Consider the following 14,414-nt stretch of genomic DNA (forward strand, 5'->3'; position numbering starts at 1 on the left):
TGCCTGTTTACATCCATAACTTTGTGGAGAGAAGAATCACATCGTGTTTGCCAAAATTCTTTAAAAAATTATAGTCACATAATAAATAATAGTTGACAAAAATTGTACTTTAGATTTGGGAGCAATTAATCTGAAGGACCATGTTTCTTTTGGGGGTTTTCCAAAGTTAGGCACAAAATAATAGCATTATAAGCAAACAGAATCATACTTAGTATTTATTCTCTGGAGAAGATAAAGGGTGGGTAGGTATAAACTCAAGTCTTTACTGTGAATAGCTATGAGAAACATCACATTTCTCCAGCATACTAGAGTGCTACTGGAATGCACTTAGGAACATTTCTGTTATTTTTTATGTTACTTATGTTATTATGGACTCATGGGATTCCAGAACACACTAGATCTTTTGACTGTAGAGTGTGCTCAGAGTAAAAAGCATCAATAAACACCAGCTCTGAATTCAGCCACCTGACACCCTCGGCTGGCCATCCCTCCCCATCCTTACCACATCTTGATGGGAAGGTCAAGGCTCCCTGGGGCTCTTCTCCGTCACAGGTCTCTGAACAGGCATTACTGTTCCCTGCAAAAAAGAATGAAACCCCACAGACATCTCAACTTATGACCAAGGAGGAATCACAGCAAGAAAATAACTAGAAAACCAAGAAAGCCTGAGAAACTGGAATGCCCCACTCCCCAACATAACTTGACCTGAAGGTTAACTTTGCTTCAGCAGCTTTCACTAGGGGCTGAGGAATTCAACCATTGTGGGAAAATCTTTCTTTTCTTATACTGCATTCTCTTTCTACTTCTTCCCTTTCCATGTGATTCTGTACGTTTTATCCATCTCTGCCTCTGTTTCTTTCTGCTGGTGTCTCTTGGACTGTCTCTTCCTCTGCTCCTGAAACGTTTTCTTTTGTTTCTCTGATGCTGCTCCTTCTCTCCTCTCCTTTGTCTCTCAATTGTTTCTTTCTAGCTTTCCCCAAAGAAAGGTCTCCCTGCGATAATATGTTTTAAAAAGGATTTTACCAGAGTGAGGAGGTTAAGTGGAGGGTAGTGGAATGTGAAAACAATTCTGAATAAGGCAGAAAATGTATGAAAAGGCTCAGATATGAAAGATTTAATAATTAAAATTATTGGGGGAGAAAGCCAGACAGAGAAAAACAAATATCATATATTGCTTATATGTATGTGGAATCTAAAAAATGATACAAATAAACTTACTTACAAAACAGAAACAGACGCACAGACATAGAATATAAACATATGGTTACCAAAGTGGGGATGGGGAGGGATAAATTAGGAGTTTGGGATTAACATATACACACTACTGTATATAAAAAAGAAAACCAACAAGGACCTACTGCATAGCACAGGAAACTATACTCAATATCTTGTAATAACGTGTAATGGAAGAGAATGTAAAAAAACAATATACATATATACATATGTATACCTGAATCACTTTGCTGTACACCTGAAACTTACACAATGTTATAAATCAACTTTCATTAAACATTTAAAAAATAAAATACAAATTAAAAAAATAAAATTATTGGGGGAAAAAATTATCCTATATTGAATTAACAGTGTACAAGGCAGGTGATGAGGCTGGGAAAATAGACACGAGGCTCATCATAGGTGATCTTGGATGCCACTCAGAGAAACATTTATTTAATCCTTAGTGTATTAAGAAAGAATGTACAAACATAACACAATCTAATTTTCATTTTCAAATGTCTCAGGTAGTTGAAGTGCAAATAACACATTTGTTGGAAGCAAGATTAGGGGAAGGTTATGAACAGAAGGCAGTTGCTTTGACAACCATGATGGAGATCTGGATTGAAGACCTGGGGATGTGGCAGATGGACAGGTCGGAGCTATTCTGAAAGAGAAATGACTATGCTGGATGAGTAATGGGCATGTATTTGAGGGCAAGAGGAGACACAGCGATGCCTAGGCTTCCAATTTGAAAACCCATGAGACAAGTGATCCCTCACTGAGACATGAACCCTGAAGAAGAGTTAGATCTAGCTTGAGTAATGAAGACGCCACTTTCAGTTCTGAAGTGCCAAGTTTAAGGTTCCTGAAAGAATTCAAGTGTCGATATCTAGCAGACCATGGTCTTCGAGTCCGCAGATAAATGTACCCTGAAGACAATCTATGGTGGTGATTTGGTCATAGGAAGCACTGGAATATTCAGGGAGAGGACTATTGTAATCTGAGTATTTTACAAGCGCCACTTTGATGGTTAAGGACAGTTTAATCCGAAAACTCACAGCTAACATTGCCAACACTTGTGCCCAAAGTTGCTTATATCCAGTGCTCTTACCTCAAGCCCACAATGTCCCAACCTGCTCCCCTCTCTCTTTCATCCTCTTTTCACTCTCAACCTGTTTTCCATTCATTCTCCTTCAACTCTTTCTCTACATAGTTGCCTTTGTACTTCTCCCTGACTTTTCCCAGTTCTTAGTATTTATTCTCCTCTTGCACTTTCTCTTTCCATATTTTTCGCTCTCAACTTTTATCTCTGCTTCTTAGAAGATTTTTCAGTTTATCTCTTCCCTGTTGTGTCTTACATTGCTCCCCTTCCATCTCTGTTTCTCCCACTTTACCCTGACATCTGTCTCTCAATACTATTCAACTTTTGTCTCTCTGTGATTTCATCCTCCAGGTTCCCCCCTTTCATCATCTCCAAAACTCTCCTCTTGGACTCTGATTACATTCCCAGGGACCTCCAGCTGGCCAGTTCTCCCATGTGAACCTGATATGGCATGATTTTTCCAAGTTCCTCTTAGTTGCTTTGTGAAATTAATTGAAAATTATCCCCTATCTCAACCTGGAAGGGTGGGATTTTAAGTTCCTTTTGGAAAACTGGACCCGTTCGTGTAATTTGTCACATATTAAACCCTATCTACTTTTTCCATTTTCTCTTTTTATATTCCCCATCAATGGACGCTCCATTTACTCAAGAGCTCGGATTCCTTTTCTCATTGTCTCTGTTGCATCTGTGAGCAGGTAAAGGCAGGTAGGAGTAGTGGGGGCTAGCAGAGGCCTAGGATAGGAGACAGAAGGTAGACTTTGCTTCCATGAAGACAAGAAAACAAAGGTTTAATATAGAATTGATAAATTAAATGATAGTTACCTTGTATGTCATACGGCAGTAATCTGGGCATATCTTCTATCCTACTTACATTGCACATTTGGAGAGGTGAGTGTTCCAAGGATGCTAAAGAGAGTAACAAGAAAAAGACAGAACTCAGACAGTATCCAAAGAAGAGATCTCTGTGTGCTCAAGCTGAACTCTGATGTTCAAGCTCCAAAGACCCCACCTGAGGTCCAACAGAGCCTTGCTTGCCTCTTTTTCATTCACGCATATCTTAAGTGTAAAACAGCTCTGTGACCAACAACACAGTCAAGATTTGGAACACTGGACTTCCCTGGTGGTGCAGTGGTTAAGAATCTGCCTGCCAATGAAAGGGACATGAGTTCAATCCCTGGTCTGGGAAGATCCCACAATGTGGAGCAACTCAGCTCATGTGCCACAACTACTGAGCCTGTGCTCTAGAGCCTGCAAGCCACAAATACTGAGCCACGTGCCACAACTTCTAGGACTCGAGTGCCGTAGCTACTGAGCCCGTGTACTGCAATATTGAAGCCCATGCACCTACAGCCCATGCTCCGCAACAAGAGAAGCCACTGCAATGAGAAGCCCACGCACTGCGATGAAGAGTAGCCCCTGCTCGCCACAACTAAAGAAAGCCCGCTCACAGCAATGAAGATCTAATGCAGCCAAAAAAAAAAAAAAAAAAAGATTTGTAACACTTCCACCCAGTCAGTTTCCATGCCAGTCAGTTTCCACCCACTATAAGCAACCACTGTTTTGATTTCTAGCACCATTAACAAGCCCTTCCTTTCCGGTACTGTACTGTACTGATGCTGGTATCAATAAGAGCACACACTCCTGTGACTGGCTTCTTTTTCTCAACATAATGTTTCTGAGATTCATCCTTGTGGTTACATATACCAGTAGTTCATTCATTATATTGCTGAATAGTATTCCATTCTATAAATATATCACAGTTTATTTTCTCTCTTAATGATGAGAATTTGAATTGGTTCCAGATTTTAGCTATCAGGAATAGAGCTGCTATAAACATTGTTGTGCAAATTTTTGTGTGAATATGTATTTTCATTGCTTCTGAAGATATACTTAGGAGTGGAACTGCTGGGTCATGGGTTATATTTAACTTTACAGGAAACTGCCGGACAGTTTTCCAAAGAGGTTATATCACTTCATATTCCAATCAGCAACATACATAAAGGAGTTCTAATTGTTCCACAGTCCCACCAGCATTTGGTGTTGTCAGTATTTTTAATTTTAGCAATGCTAGTAATTGAATGGTAGCTCGCTGTGTCATTTTCCCCCAATGACTAATGATGTTGTATACTTTGTTTATGTTCTTATAGGTCATTTTATATTTTCTGAGTGAAGTGTCTGTTCAAGCCTTCTGTCCATTTTTTAAATTGGTGGTGTGTCTTTTTATTATTTGTTTATAGGAGTTCTTTATACATTCTAGGTACGCTCCTTTGTCAGATATATACGTTGCAAATATTTTCTCCCAGTCTATGACTTGCCTTTTCCTTTTCTTAATAGTGTCTTTGGATTAGTAGCTTTTAATTTTGATGAAGTGCTATTTACCAAGTTTTTCTTTTATAGTCCATGCTCTCTCTGTCCTTTGTAACAAATTTTTGCCGACCCTAAATTTGCAAGGATACTCTCCTGTATTTTCTTTTAGAAGTTTTATCATTTTATCCTTAACTTTTAGATTTGTGATCCAACTTGAATTCTATTTTGCAGACAGTGTGAAGTAGGAGGGGAGGTTAATTTTTTCCAAGTTTGCTCTTCCTCATTTTCCATCTTTTCACAATTCATTTCACGTCTCTCCATTTTTCACACTTCTACTTACAGTCCTGTTCCCATCGCTGCGTAGGATTGTGCATTCCTATTTCTGAGGATGTCTCTCTCCTTGGCCACTCCTGTCACCATGTATTTCTGCCTCCCTCTTCCCCAGTGAGGCCTCTGGCTCTTCCCTCTTTGTCTCTCTAGTTTTTCCCTTCCAACTCTTTATACCCTTTATACCTGTGCTATTCCAGTGTCCTACCCTCTCTGTCTCTTTGTGGTTTTTGTTTTTGTTTTTGTTTTTGTTTTTACCTCTCCCCTTTACCACAAAAACCAGACACACTTTCTTGGTAAATAAATGTCTCCTCACCCCAGACTCTGATCTACTTCTCTGCCCCCATCCAGGGCCCCTTGGGACCTCCCTTCTGAATTATGACACGTGACAACCCCCCCTTCCACTCCCCCTTCCTCCCTCCCTGTATATGCTATCATTACTCAGAGTCAGTCATCCAAGCAAACGCTGGACTGTCCGTCAACCTTCCTGCTTGTTCAGATTCTTGGCCACATTCATTTGTCATTTCCTAGGGGGTCACGAGATAAATCTTTCCTTATACTCATGTGCATCCATCACTGAGATGCTCTGGGATTCCAGCTCTCGGTAAGGTGTCATCTAGATCCCATTAGGAACGTTGAGGGCTTTGTTTCCCCTTCTTTCATAATGAACCTCTACTCTTTACCAATAACTATTACGAATCCTTCCACACCCCATCCTCATTCCCACTATTCTCAATAGTAGATGAATCTCTACATGTATTTTTAATAGCCTTTGTATTTTTAACGTACATTTTGTACTTTTAGCTATTTGTCTTTATTTAAAAGAATAACTATTATTATTAAAATATGTCCAAATGTTACATAAATGTATTAGCACGTCTCTAAAATATAAAATATCTAAGGTATAAATCCAAATTTAGGATACATATTAATGGCACTGTGCAAGGCCATTCTTATGGCTTTTCCTCACATTGGTCATTTTCAAGGAAAAAAAAAATCAACATTTAACAAATAACTAAATTTATTGTAGACCATTTGGCTTAAGGCTGTTTTACTCACTGAATCTCTAACTGTCTTCACACCTCAGTTTCTTCTCCTGAAAAATGGGAATAACAAAACCCTTACAACAGGATTGTTATGAGAATTGTGAGAGGCTACCGCTAGAGGGATATCTGGGTTATAGTAACTCAGCAAGAAATCATAATTTTCAGTTAATGTTTAGTGTGTTAGAATTGGTGATTAATTATTAGTAATAATATGAATGAAAGGATGATTTAAAAGCCAGAAACAGTGCACACTGGTTGCAAAAGTACATAGTGAACATGTGAGCACCAAACGTTGATCCACGTGAAGTGCTGACCTGACGCCTAGTGGTCCGTGGACGTTGCGTGTTGTGACTATTGTCATAGTCAAAGTTATCACTGCCCTTTGTTCTCTTCTCCCCTTTTTACACCTTCCTTTTTCCTTTCCTTCTTTTCTACAGAACAACATTTCTTACACATCCTCTTCTGCACACAACTCTCTTCCTCTCTTTTCTTTTATTATGAGTGATGTTTACAACAGTTCCTTCTTTTGACACATCAAAGTCTTCCTCTTTGGACTTGTCACGTAGGCCCAAGCCCTTACTCCTTCACAGATCCACTGAATTCCTAACTCAAAGTTACTGCTGTCAGTTCTCCTTAACTCTGCCTCATGGTCGCAGTGAAATCTTCTTTCTTGGGTTAATGTTCCATCTTCTTAGTTGTCACATTTGCCTGGCAACGTTCTTGGATTTTAGATCTGATTGGTTAATTGGGAGCCCATACAACACACCGCTGCTCTGGCTTCCCTGTCTCCTGCTACATCCCTTCCCCAGGGTGCACTCTCCACCCAGGAGCTCAGTCCCCTGATCACTGATCTCCTTTCCTCTTAGTAGATGAGAAAACAAGCCCCTAACAAGTCAGAATTACCTTGTTCATGGTTTAATTGTAAATTGAGTGTCTCCTTTGTCTCTCCTTCGTCAGTGATTTGGTAATGGAAGTTGTCACGAATCACTGAGAAGAGAAGGGAAAGGCAATTAGAGATCTCAGACAGTGACCAGGAACTGCATTTCATAGTTACATATCCAGGACATCCTTGGCTCTCGTAGTTCAGGGGGAACCTTCCAGACCTCAGGGAACCCTGGGCTTCAGTGGGTCTCACATGACCTGTGACTTGATGTTGCTCCTGGAATCTTACAGCTGTTCCACATCAAATGCACCGCTCAAGTTTTAAAAAAAGAATGGACAGTGGAAAACTTGTAAACAGTGGTCAACCCGCTTCGAAATGATCAGAAAATTGTGAAAGCCAATTTAAAATAAACAATACATGTGGAATGTGTTTTGTAGATTCTATGTGCAACTAAGACCAGGGAAGAAGCAGAGGAGTTTCTTCAGGAGAAAGGTAATGTTTCTAGAGAAATAGACCTACATCATAGAAGAAAAGCCCTAACATCTTTTAAAGATGGAGGTTTTGGAAGGAGGGAAAGAAGGAAGGGAGGGAGGGAGGGAGGAAAAAAGAAGATCTTGGGTCAGGGAAGAAGATCTGGTTATAAAGAGACACAACAGTGAAGAGGAACTAGTATTTCCCTGGGGTGGGATGGGTGGGGAGAGATCTAGGAAACAAGGAAAGACACTTTCTGAAAGACACAGACAGGAAGTGAGTATTTTCTGAAAGGCACAGACAGGAAGTGAATATTAACACAACTGTACCTCCTGGGGGCAATACCCACTGAGGGGTCAGGGCAGTAGGGAGATGTTTTTTCCATTCCAGGACATGTTGACTTCATGCCCAGGCCAACTTCGGAGGAAGACATGGGGGGTAAATGCTGTGTGGGTGAGAGGTTTAGAGAACATAAGGAGTCCCTGAGAGCAGGCATTTCAATGATGGGGAATAGGGGGCTTCTCTGACCCCTCCTACCAGCATCTTGGCTCTGGGCCGCCGACCCTAAGCTCCTGTGGACAGCAGGGTCTGGTAGGTATGAGCAGCAACCCCCCGGGGGCATGTGGGCAGCTGCGCTGGGCCAGGCAGTGGGCAGTGCAGCTCATGGGCAGCAGCAAGCCTTATGTGTAGGACGTCTCAGCACAGGAAGCCCTGGAAACTAACACACGTGACATGGGTGCTGGGGCCCAGGGAGGGGGATCCCTACAGTAAAGGGAGAGGATTGCAGCCCCTGAGATGTGGGCAGTAAAGGTAACTGCCATTCCCTTCCTACCCATGACCTGGGGACGTTCTGGCTACAAATATAATATTGACTTGAAATTTGTGGCTAGGTATTTGATTTCCTTTATTCCTTTTTCTGACTCAGATATTGCATTGTGGAAATGAGACCGCTCTTGTTTTACGAGATATAACTTTCACAAATAAACACATCTCATTCTTTATACTGACTTCTTTTACTTTTTCTCTGCTTTAAAATCCTTTATTACTTCTTTATTTCCCAAATAATAAACTTCAAATTCCTTGGCATAGGGTGTCAGAGCCTCAAAAATCCCCTCCAACTCTCCTTTCCAGAATGAGCTTCCAAGCGCTCCCAACCATGCTCTGTTTTTCAGCCACAAGTTTCTACAGGTCCACTGTTCCTTTCCCACTTTGCGGCTTTCACATGCTGCTGCCTCTCCAATGCATGGGTATGTGCTGGCCTTCTCTTGTGAATTCTGCACTCTTTGTTCAGGGAAGTAAGTTGGCACAAGATTCATTGAATGACAAATCTTTTAATACAAAGAATATCTTTCCATCTTTGAACATGTCTGCAAGTATCATATAGGGCTTCCTCCTTTCCTACAAAAGTGCATAATTCAAGCCTTCCTTCAAAAGAAGTAGAGACTCAAATCCTGTGTTTCTCAGCACCAAATTCGGGTCCTGGCTGAGCAATCATTTGGGAGGTTACTTGGTTAAGTTGTCACCCCCACTAGGTGTAAGCTCAGTGAGGCCATAGGTCATGTGTGCTTTCTTCCTCATCACCTTCTCTCTCTGCCTGCCATGTAGTAGTCACTCAATAAAATAACTGTCAAATATAATGAAGAGTGAATGAATGAATCAGTGAATAAAGTGGACTAAAACCCCCCAAAGCTGCTGAAAGCTATAATTACCATTTTGGAAGCTTCTGCAAATGTGAAGTAAATCAGGATAGGCCTTCAGGTTAACTCTGCTGAACAGGGCATCCAGAACTGTCTTGTCAAAATTCTTCTCCAGTTCACTGAGAGCATCGTACACCACTCTCTCCACTGGGACCAGATTTCTAAAAGCTTCTTGAAAATTCTTAAAAAATATTGAACAGAGAATTATGTAGCTTTGAGTGTATGGCTTATATAGGAGACAGATTATAAAGAGACTAATTGTTCTCTGGTGAGATGTTAGAATGTTACATACATTTGGTTGACTTCTAAAATATCCTCCATCATAAAAATAGACTCTTATTTTGTTAACCTGCCTCTCTGACATTGATGTCCGCTTAAGAGAGCAATTTTGAAGAATAAAAGTAAGTTCAAAGTTGAATGTTGTGTGGGGGCTTTAAAAGCCTGGCCAGATTGCTTCAGGAGTGGTCCTTACTGGTATTGAGAGGCCATTTATTTGACCGGACAATAACCACTGCCCTCCCCTCCAGGAAACCCGGCAACCACTCTCCCCTTCCATGAACATGGACAAATGGCAAAGGAAACTCACAAAGACAAAAAGAAGACCTGTCCTTAGTATCCCCAGGAAGGTCCATTGCTAACTTTTACCTGTATTCTGCATCCAGAAATGTTTAAAGAGCAAGAAACAATTTGGAGAGAGAGCAACAAGCATCTGTTCCCAAATTTATTCTAACACGACACAACTTCCCTGTGAGTTCAATCACCTCAGGTTCAAGTGTGTAGAATAAGAGGGCTTTGTAATGTTGCCCAACTCACTTGTTTACTTTAAATTTGTTATTGTTATTATATCAATATATCTAAGATGCTCCCTACCTATGTTGCATTTCCAGTGCTGCCACATCTCCATCACCAAGTGCCTTCCCCATTTACTACAGAAGGAGTGTTGTCTGTGATACTGCTTCTCCTATCACCTCCTCACTTACAGGATGGAGAATGTCCTTGTTCACAGGAGGCCCTTTAGCCTGTTCACTGCATCCTAAATCCGGCAGGTTATCAAGCAGGAAGTCTCACTTACTTCATACATCTGCTCGGGGATGAAGCTTCGATCTCGGAGGCCCATGAGGAAAGGAAATGGCTTTGTAATTGCACTTGCAATCTCCACCTTATTTTCTTTGAAGAGTCTGAATATGAACTCATAGAAAAATTGCTCCTCTGGGTTCTGCTCCTCTGGGTTCTGGTCCCCTGAGATCATTCTTAGAAAAAAATTCACAATAAGAAAGTAGACACTGAGTTTCAAAGAGGCCCACAGAGGCCGGAAGATTTTATTTACTTATTTCTTTTTTTACAGCTTTCGAATGTTTTTACATATGAAATTATATTACATTATAATGACTATTCTTTTTTCTACATGAATACTTACTACGTATATTTTTATACAGTTTTAAAGTCCATCTACAGTTATGACAAAATATTGTCTATAATTCCCCATGTTGTACAATACATCCTTGTAGCCTATGTTATACCCAATAGTTTGTATCTCCCAGTCTGTCACCCCTAAATTCTCCCTTCCCCCTTTCTCCCAACTGGTAACCACTAGTTTGTTCTCTATCTCTATGAGTTTGCTTCTTTTTTGTTATATTCATTAGTTGGCTGTATTTTTTTAGATTCCACACGTAAGTGGTATCATCCAGTGTTTGTCTTTCTCTGGCTGACCTATTTCACTTAGTATAATGCCCTCCAAGTCCATCCACGCTGTGGCAACTGGCAAAATTTCATTCACTTTTTATTGCTGAGTAGTATTCCATTGTGTGTATATATATATATATATATATATATATATATATATACCACATCTTCTTTATCTATTCATCTATTGATAGACACAGGTTGCTTCCTTATATTGGCAGCTATAAATAATGCTTCTAGGAACATTGAGGTGCATGTATCTTTTCCGATTGGTGTTTTGTTTTTTTCAGGTATATACCCAAGGTGGAATTCCTGGGTCATATGGTAGTTCTATTTTTAGTTTTTTGAGAAACCTCCATACTGTTTCCCACAGTGGCTGCACCAATTTACATTCCCACCAAGAGTGTAGGAGGGTTCCCTTTTCTCCACATCCTCACCAACATTTGTTATTTGTGTTCTTTTTGATGATAGGTACTCTGTGGAGGGCCAATGTGTGTAAAACAATGTTCTTGTACAAGGACCAGAATAGATGGAATTTATTTACCTAGAGAATAATAAAGTGTGCAATAGAAGAATACACTGGGCTTAAGGAAGACTTGTACATAGACGTGAAAGAGTTCATCCTGTGCTAATCAAAACTACTGTAAAAAGACTTTCACCCAAACTCTGAATTTGAATTTTAAAAACAATGAATTTTAAAATGGCAAAATCTTTATAGAAATTTGTATGATACTGTGATGATTAATTTTATATGTCCACCTGGAGGATTTGGGGGGATAAGACTAACATTTTATTTTAAATTGGTGAACTTTGAGTAAGCAGTTTGCCCTCCAGAATGTGGGTGGGCCTCATCCAATCAGTTGAAGGTCTGAATAAAACAAAAAGACCAGCCTCCCTGCATAAGAAGGGATTCTCCAGCTGACTACTTTCAGAGACTCTGCTGGGTTTCTAGCCTGCTGGTCCATAGCAGACTTTGGACTTGCTGGTCTCCATTAATGTATGAGCCAATTCCTTATAAGAAACCTCTCTCACTCTCTCTCTCTCCACACACATACACACACACACACACACACACACACATACAGAGCCTATTGGCTCTGTTTCTCTGAAGAACCCTGATGAGTATACCTTACAAAAAAAGTCACAAAGAAATAAAAAACCAACTGAGATAATAGTACAGAACCTACCACTGAACTGCAAGTCTTCTTAGTTAAGAACAAACAGAAGAAATCTCAGGAAGGTGTAAAGGAGCTAGACCTCTCCCATCTGTAACTGCAGAGGCAGGAATGGCATGCCACATCATAAAATCAGTTTCAATTAAATACTGAGAATATGTCTTAACATAGACTTGCGTGAATATTCAAAACTAGGACAGGTTGTTCTGTATCTAAACCTACCTGTGGAAGTGTTATATACATGAAGAACTATAAGACCTCTGGATTTCAAACATAATTACACCTATGAGAAGTAACTTAGAGACTCAAAAAGCTTTGTAATTCTAATTCTTACTTGATAAATTGTTCCCCTTGCTGATAATGTCTTAATAAACTTCTCTGTATTTCTACAAGTTGTAAAGACTCATAGGATTTTTTTTACTCCACTATAAAAGGGTCATTGGAACCTCCCATTCTCCAAATATACAACAGGATAGAATAAAATCCATTCCTTCATTGAATTCCTTTAAAAAGTGTTTTTGGTTAAAGATAGTTGATTGAAAACAAGTGCTTTTCTCCTCTCTCACTAGAGAGTCCTCTAAAATGATAGTAAAGAAACAAGTCACAATGACAAAGAGAAGAGGATTAGATGAGAAACTTAAACCAAAGTCTGAAAAAGATAAAGTGGTCAGAGTGTTCGTCACTATTGCTGGTGGAGGATGCTCCCAGAGGTCAGAGAGGGGCCCAGTGTGTCTCACGGGCCCCTGGGAAGGTAGTAGAGGTGGAGAAGAAAATGCAAGGATGAAAACAGAGGGATTGCTTGAAAGGAGAAAATACAAAACAATATGTTCCTCAACTCCTCCCTGACCCCACCACACAGAAATCCTGCATCCCGGCAGGAAACTAGAGGTTTCTTCTTAAGAAAAATATAAATGACTCAGGAAAAAGTCTTCACCTTCACGCATTTTGGATTCACCCAGCAAATCACAGGTTTTCAAGCCCATCTCACTACACACGGTTCCAGGCTAGTTTATCAGTGCCTCACCCTTAAGAATGAACAATCAGTAACAGGCCACAGACATTCAAAACCAACAGCATGAAGGGGCAGAACCAAGATGAGCAGAGAGCAAAAACAGAAATACTACAGGGGACAGACGAGAGTTTCTAAAAAACAGTTTTCATACACATAGGAGAAGATATTATGTCCAGGATGCCATGAAGAAAAGACCTGAAAATAAGATAATGGGCCTGGAAATTTAAAGCTATTGCTGAATTTTTTTTAAAGTTTAACTGAAATGGTCATAAAATAAAGACGAGGGAATTTCCCCAGCACATAGTTGGAAAAAAATTCTAAATGAAAAGTAAATTTGAAACATCTAAAAGTCTAAAGTAGTCATGCAGGCATGTAGATTCAGAAATAAAAGGAAATGACTCGAGGATGGATGATGCCTTAGAGGACTGGGACGGGGAGGGTGGGGGGGAGTCGAGGGAGGGAGGGAATACGGCGATATGTGTATAAATACAGATGATTGAACTTGGTGTACCTCAAAAAATAAATAAATAAATAAAAAATAAAAATAAAAAATCATTCGTGTTAATCATTCATGTATGAAGGCAAAATAGCTGTGCAGAGGCTCAGAAAACATTTCACTCTTGCACCCTCTATGTCGGTCACACAGTTTTCAGTGCTCTGTGTTCTTTACTTCTGGTCGAAGGTAGGGTTGCACCTTCCTGCCTCCTTGGGCTGATGGGTGTAGCTTTGGCAGAAGAATCTGGAACCAGCACCTGTGAGTCATACTCACTGTTCCTCTGCCATGGTGGCTGTCATTTCAGATGGTGGCTATTCACCAGCCAGACACAGTCCAAGGTGAGGGTTCCCTGAAGCAGCTGGTGACCCACTGAGATTTTAGAATTGTTTGTTCCAATAGAGTAATCTACCCCGTTCTTACTGACACACTGTCTGAAACAAATTATTTGCTGATGCCCTACAATAAGAGAATCAGGAAATCAATTCCAGCAAAGTTCTGTTATAAAAGAAGTGCAAGGCATCACTAAAACCAGTTAAAATACTGATGTCTAGAAATTGTAAATTCTGCTTAAGAACAAAAAGTACATCTTAAAAATTATTTTAGAACAGTGATTCTCAAAGAACGGTCTGGGGACCCTGGAATTTTGTGCAAGACCCTTTTAGGTGTCATCAAAGTCAAAACTGTTTTCATATAATACTAAGATGTTATTTACCCCTTTTCTCTCTCATCCTCTCACAAATGTATAGGGATTTTTCCAGAGAATACACAGCCAATGGTATCACAAGAGATTGAATGCAGAAGCAGATGGGAGGATCCAGCTGTCTTCTACAGAACCAGCTGTTAAAGAGATCTGCAAAAATGTGAAGGGTGGCTAATCTCATTAATTTAGTTTATTTTAGAAGACACAGTTATTTTTCATAAAATACGTCATTTATTTTAGCAGATAATGAGTTCATTATTATTATTATTATTTTAAAATGAATAAATAAATATATTTAAG

At 39.9% G+C, this 14,414-nt stretch overlaps 1 protein-coding gene across 6 annotated transcripts in view; it reads right to left on the minus strand.

The window, feature by feature from the left end:
* The window catches only part of LOC130858736 (nuclear body protein SP140-like protein), a 68,392-nt gene that overhangs the window by 43,377 nt on the left and 10,601 nt on the right, over positions 1-14,414 (minus strand). For all 6 annotated transcript variants that reach the window (XM_057745683.1, XM_057745682.1, XM_057745678.1 and 3 more), the window contains 5 exons: positions 10,121-10,298; positions 9,061-9,229; positions 6,901-6,984; positions 3,140-3,223; positions 503-577 (listed from right to left, as the gene is read on the minus strand). In XM_057745683.1, the coding sequence (XP_057601666.1) occupies positions 503-577; positions 3,140-3,223; positions 6,901-6,984; positions 9,061-9,229; positions 10,121-10,298 (590 nt within the window). The remainder of the gene's footprint in view (positions 1-502; positions 578-3,139; positions 3,224-6,900; positions 6,985-9,060; positions 9,230-10,120; positions 10,299-14,414) is intronic.

The sequence above is a fragment of the Hippopotamus amphibius genome, chromosome 8, assembly GCF_030028045.1.
Source record: "Hippopotamus amphibius kiboko isolate mHipAmp2 chromosome 8, mHipAmp2.hap2, whole genome shotgun sequence".
NCBI lineage: Eukaryota > Metazoa > Chordata > Mammalia > Artiodactyla > Hippopotamidae > Hippopotamus > Hippopotamus amphibius.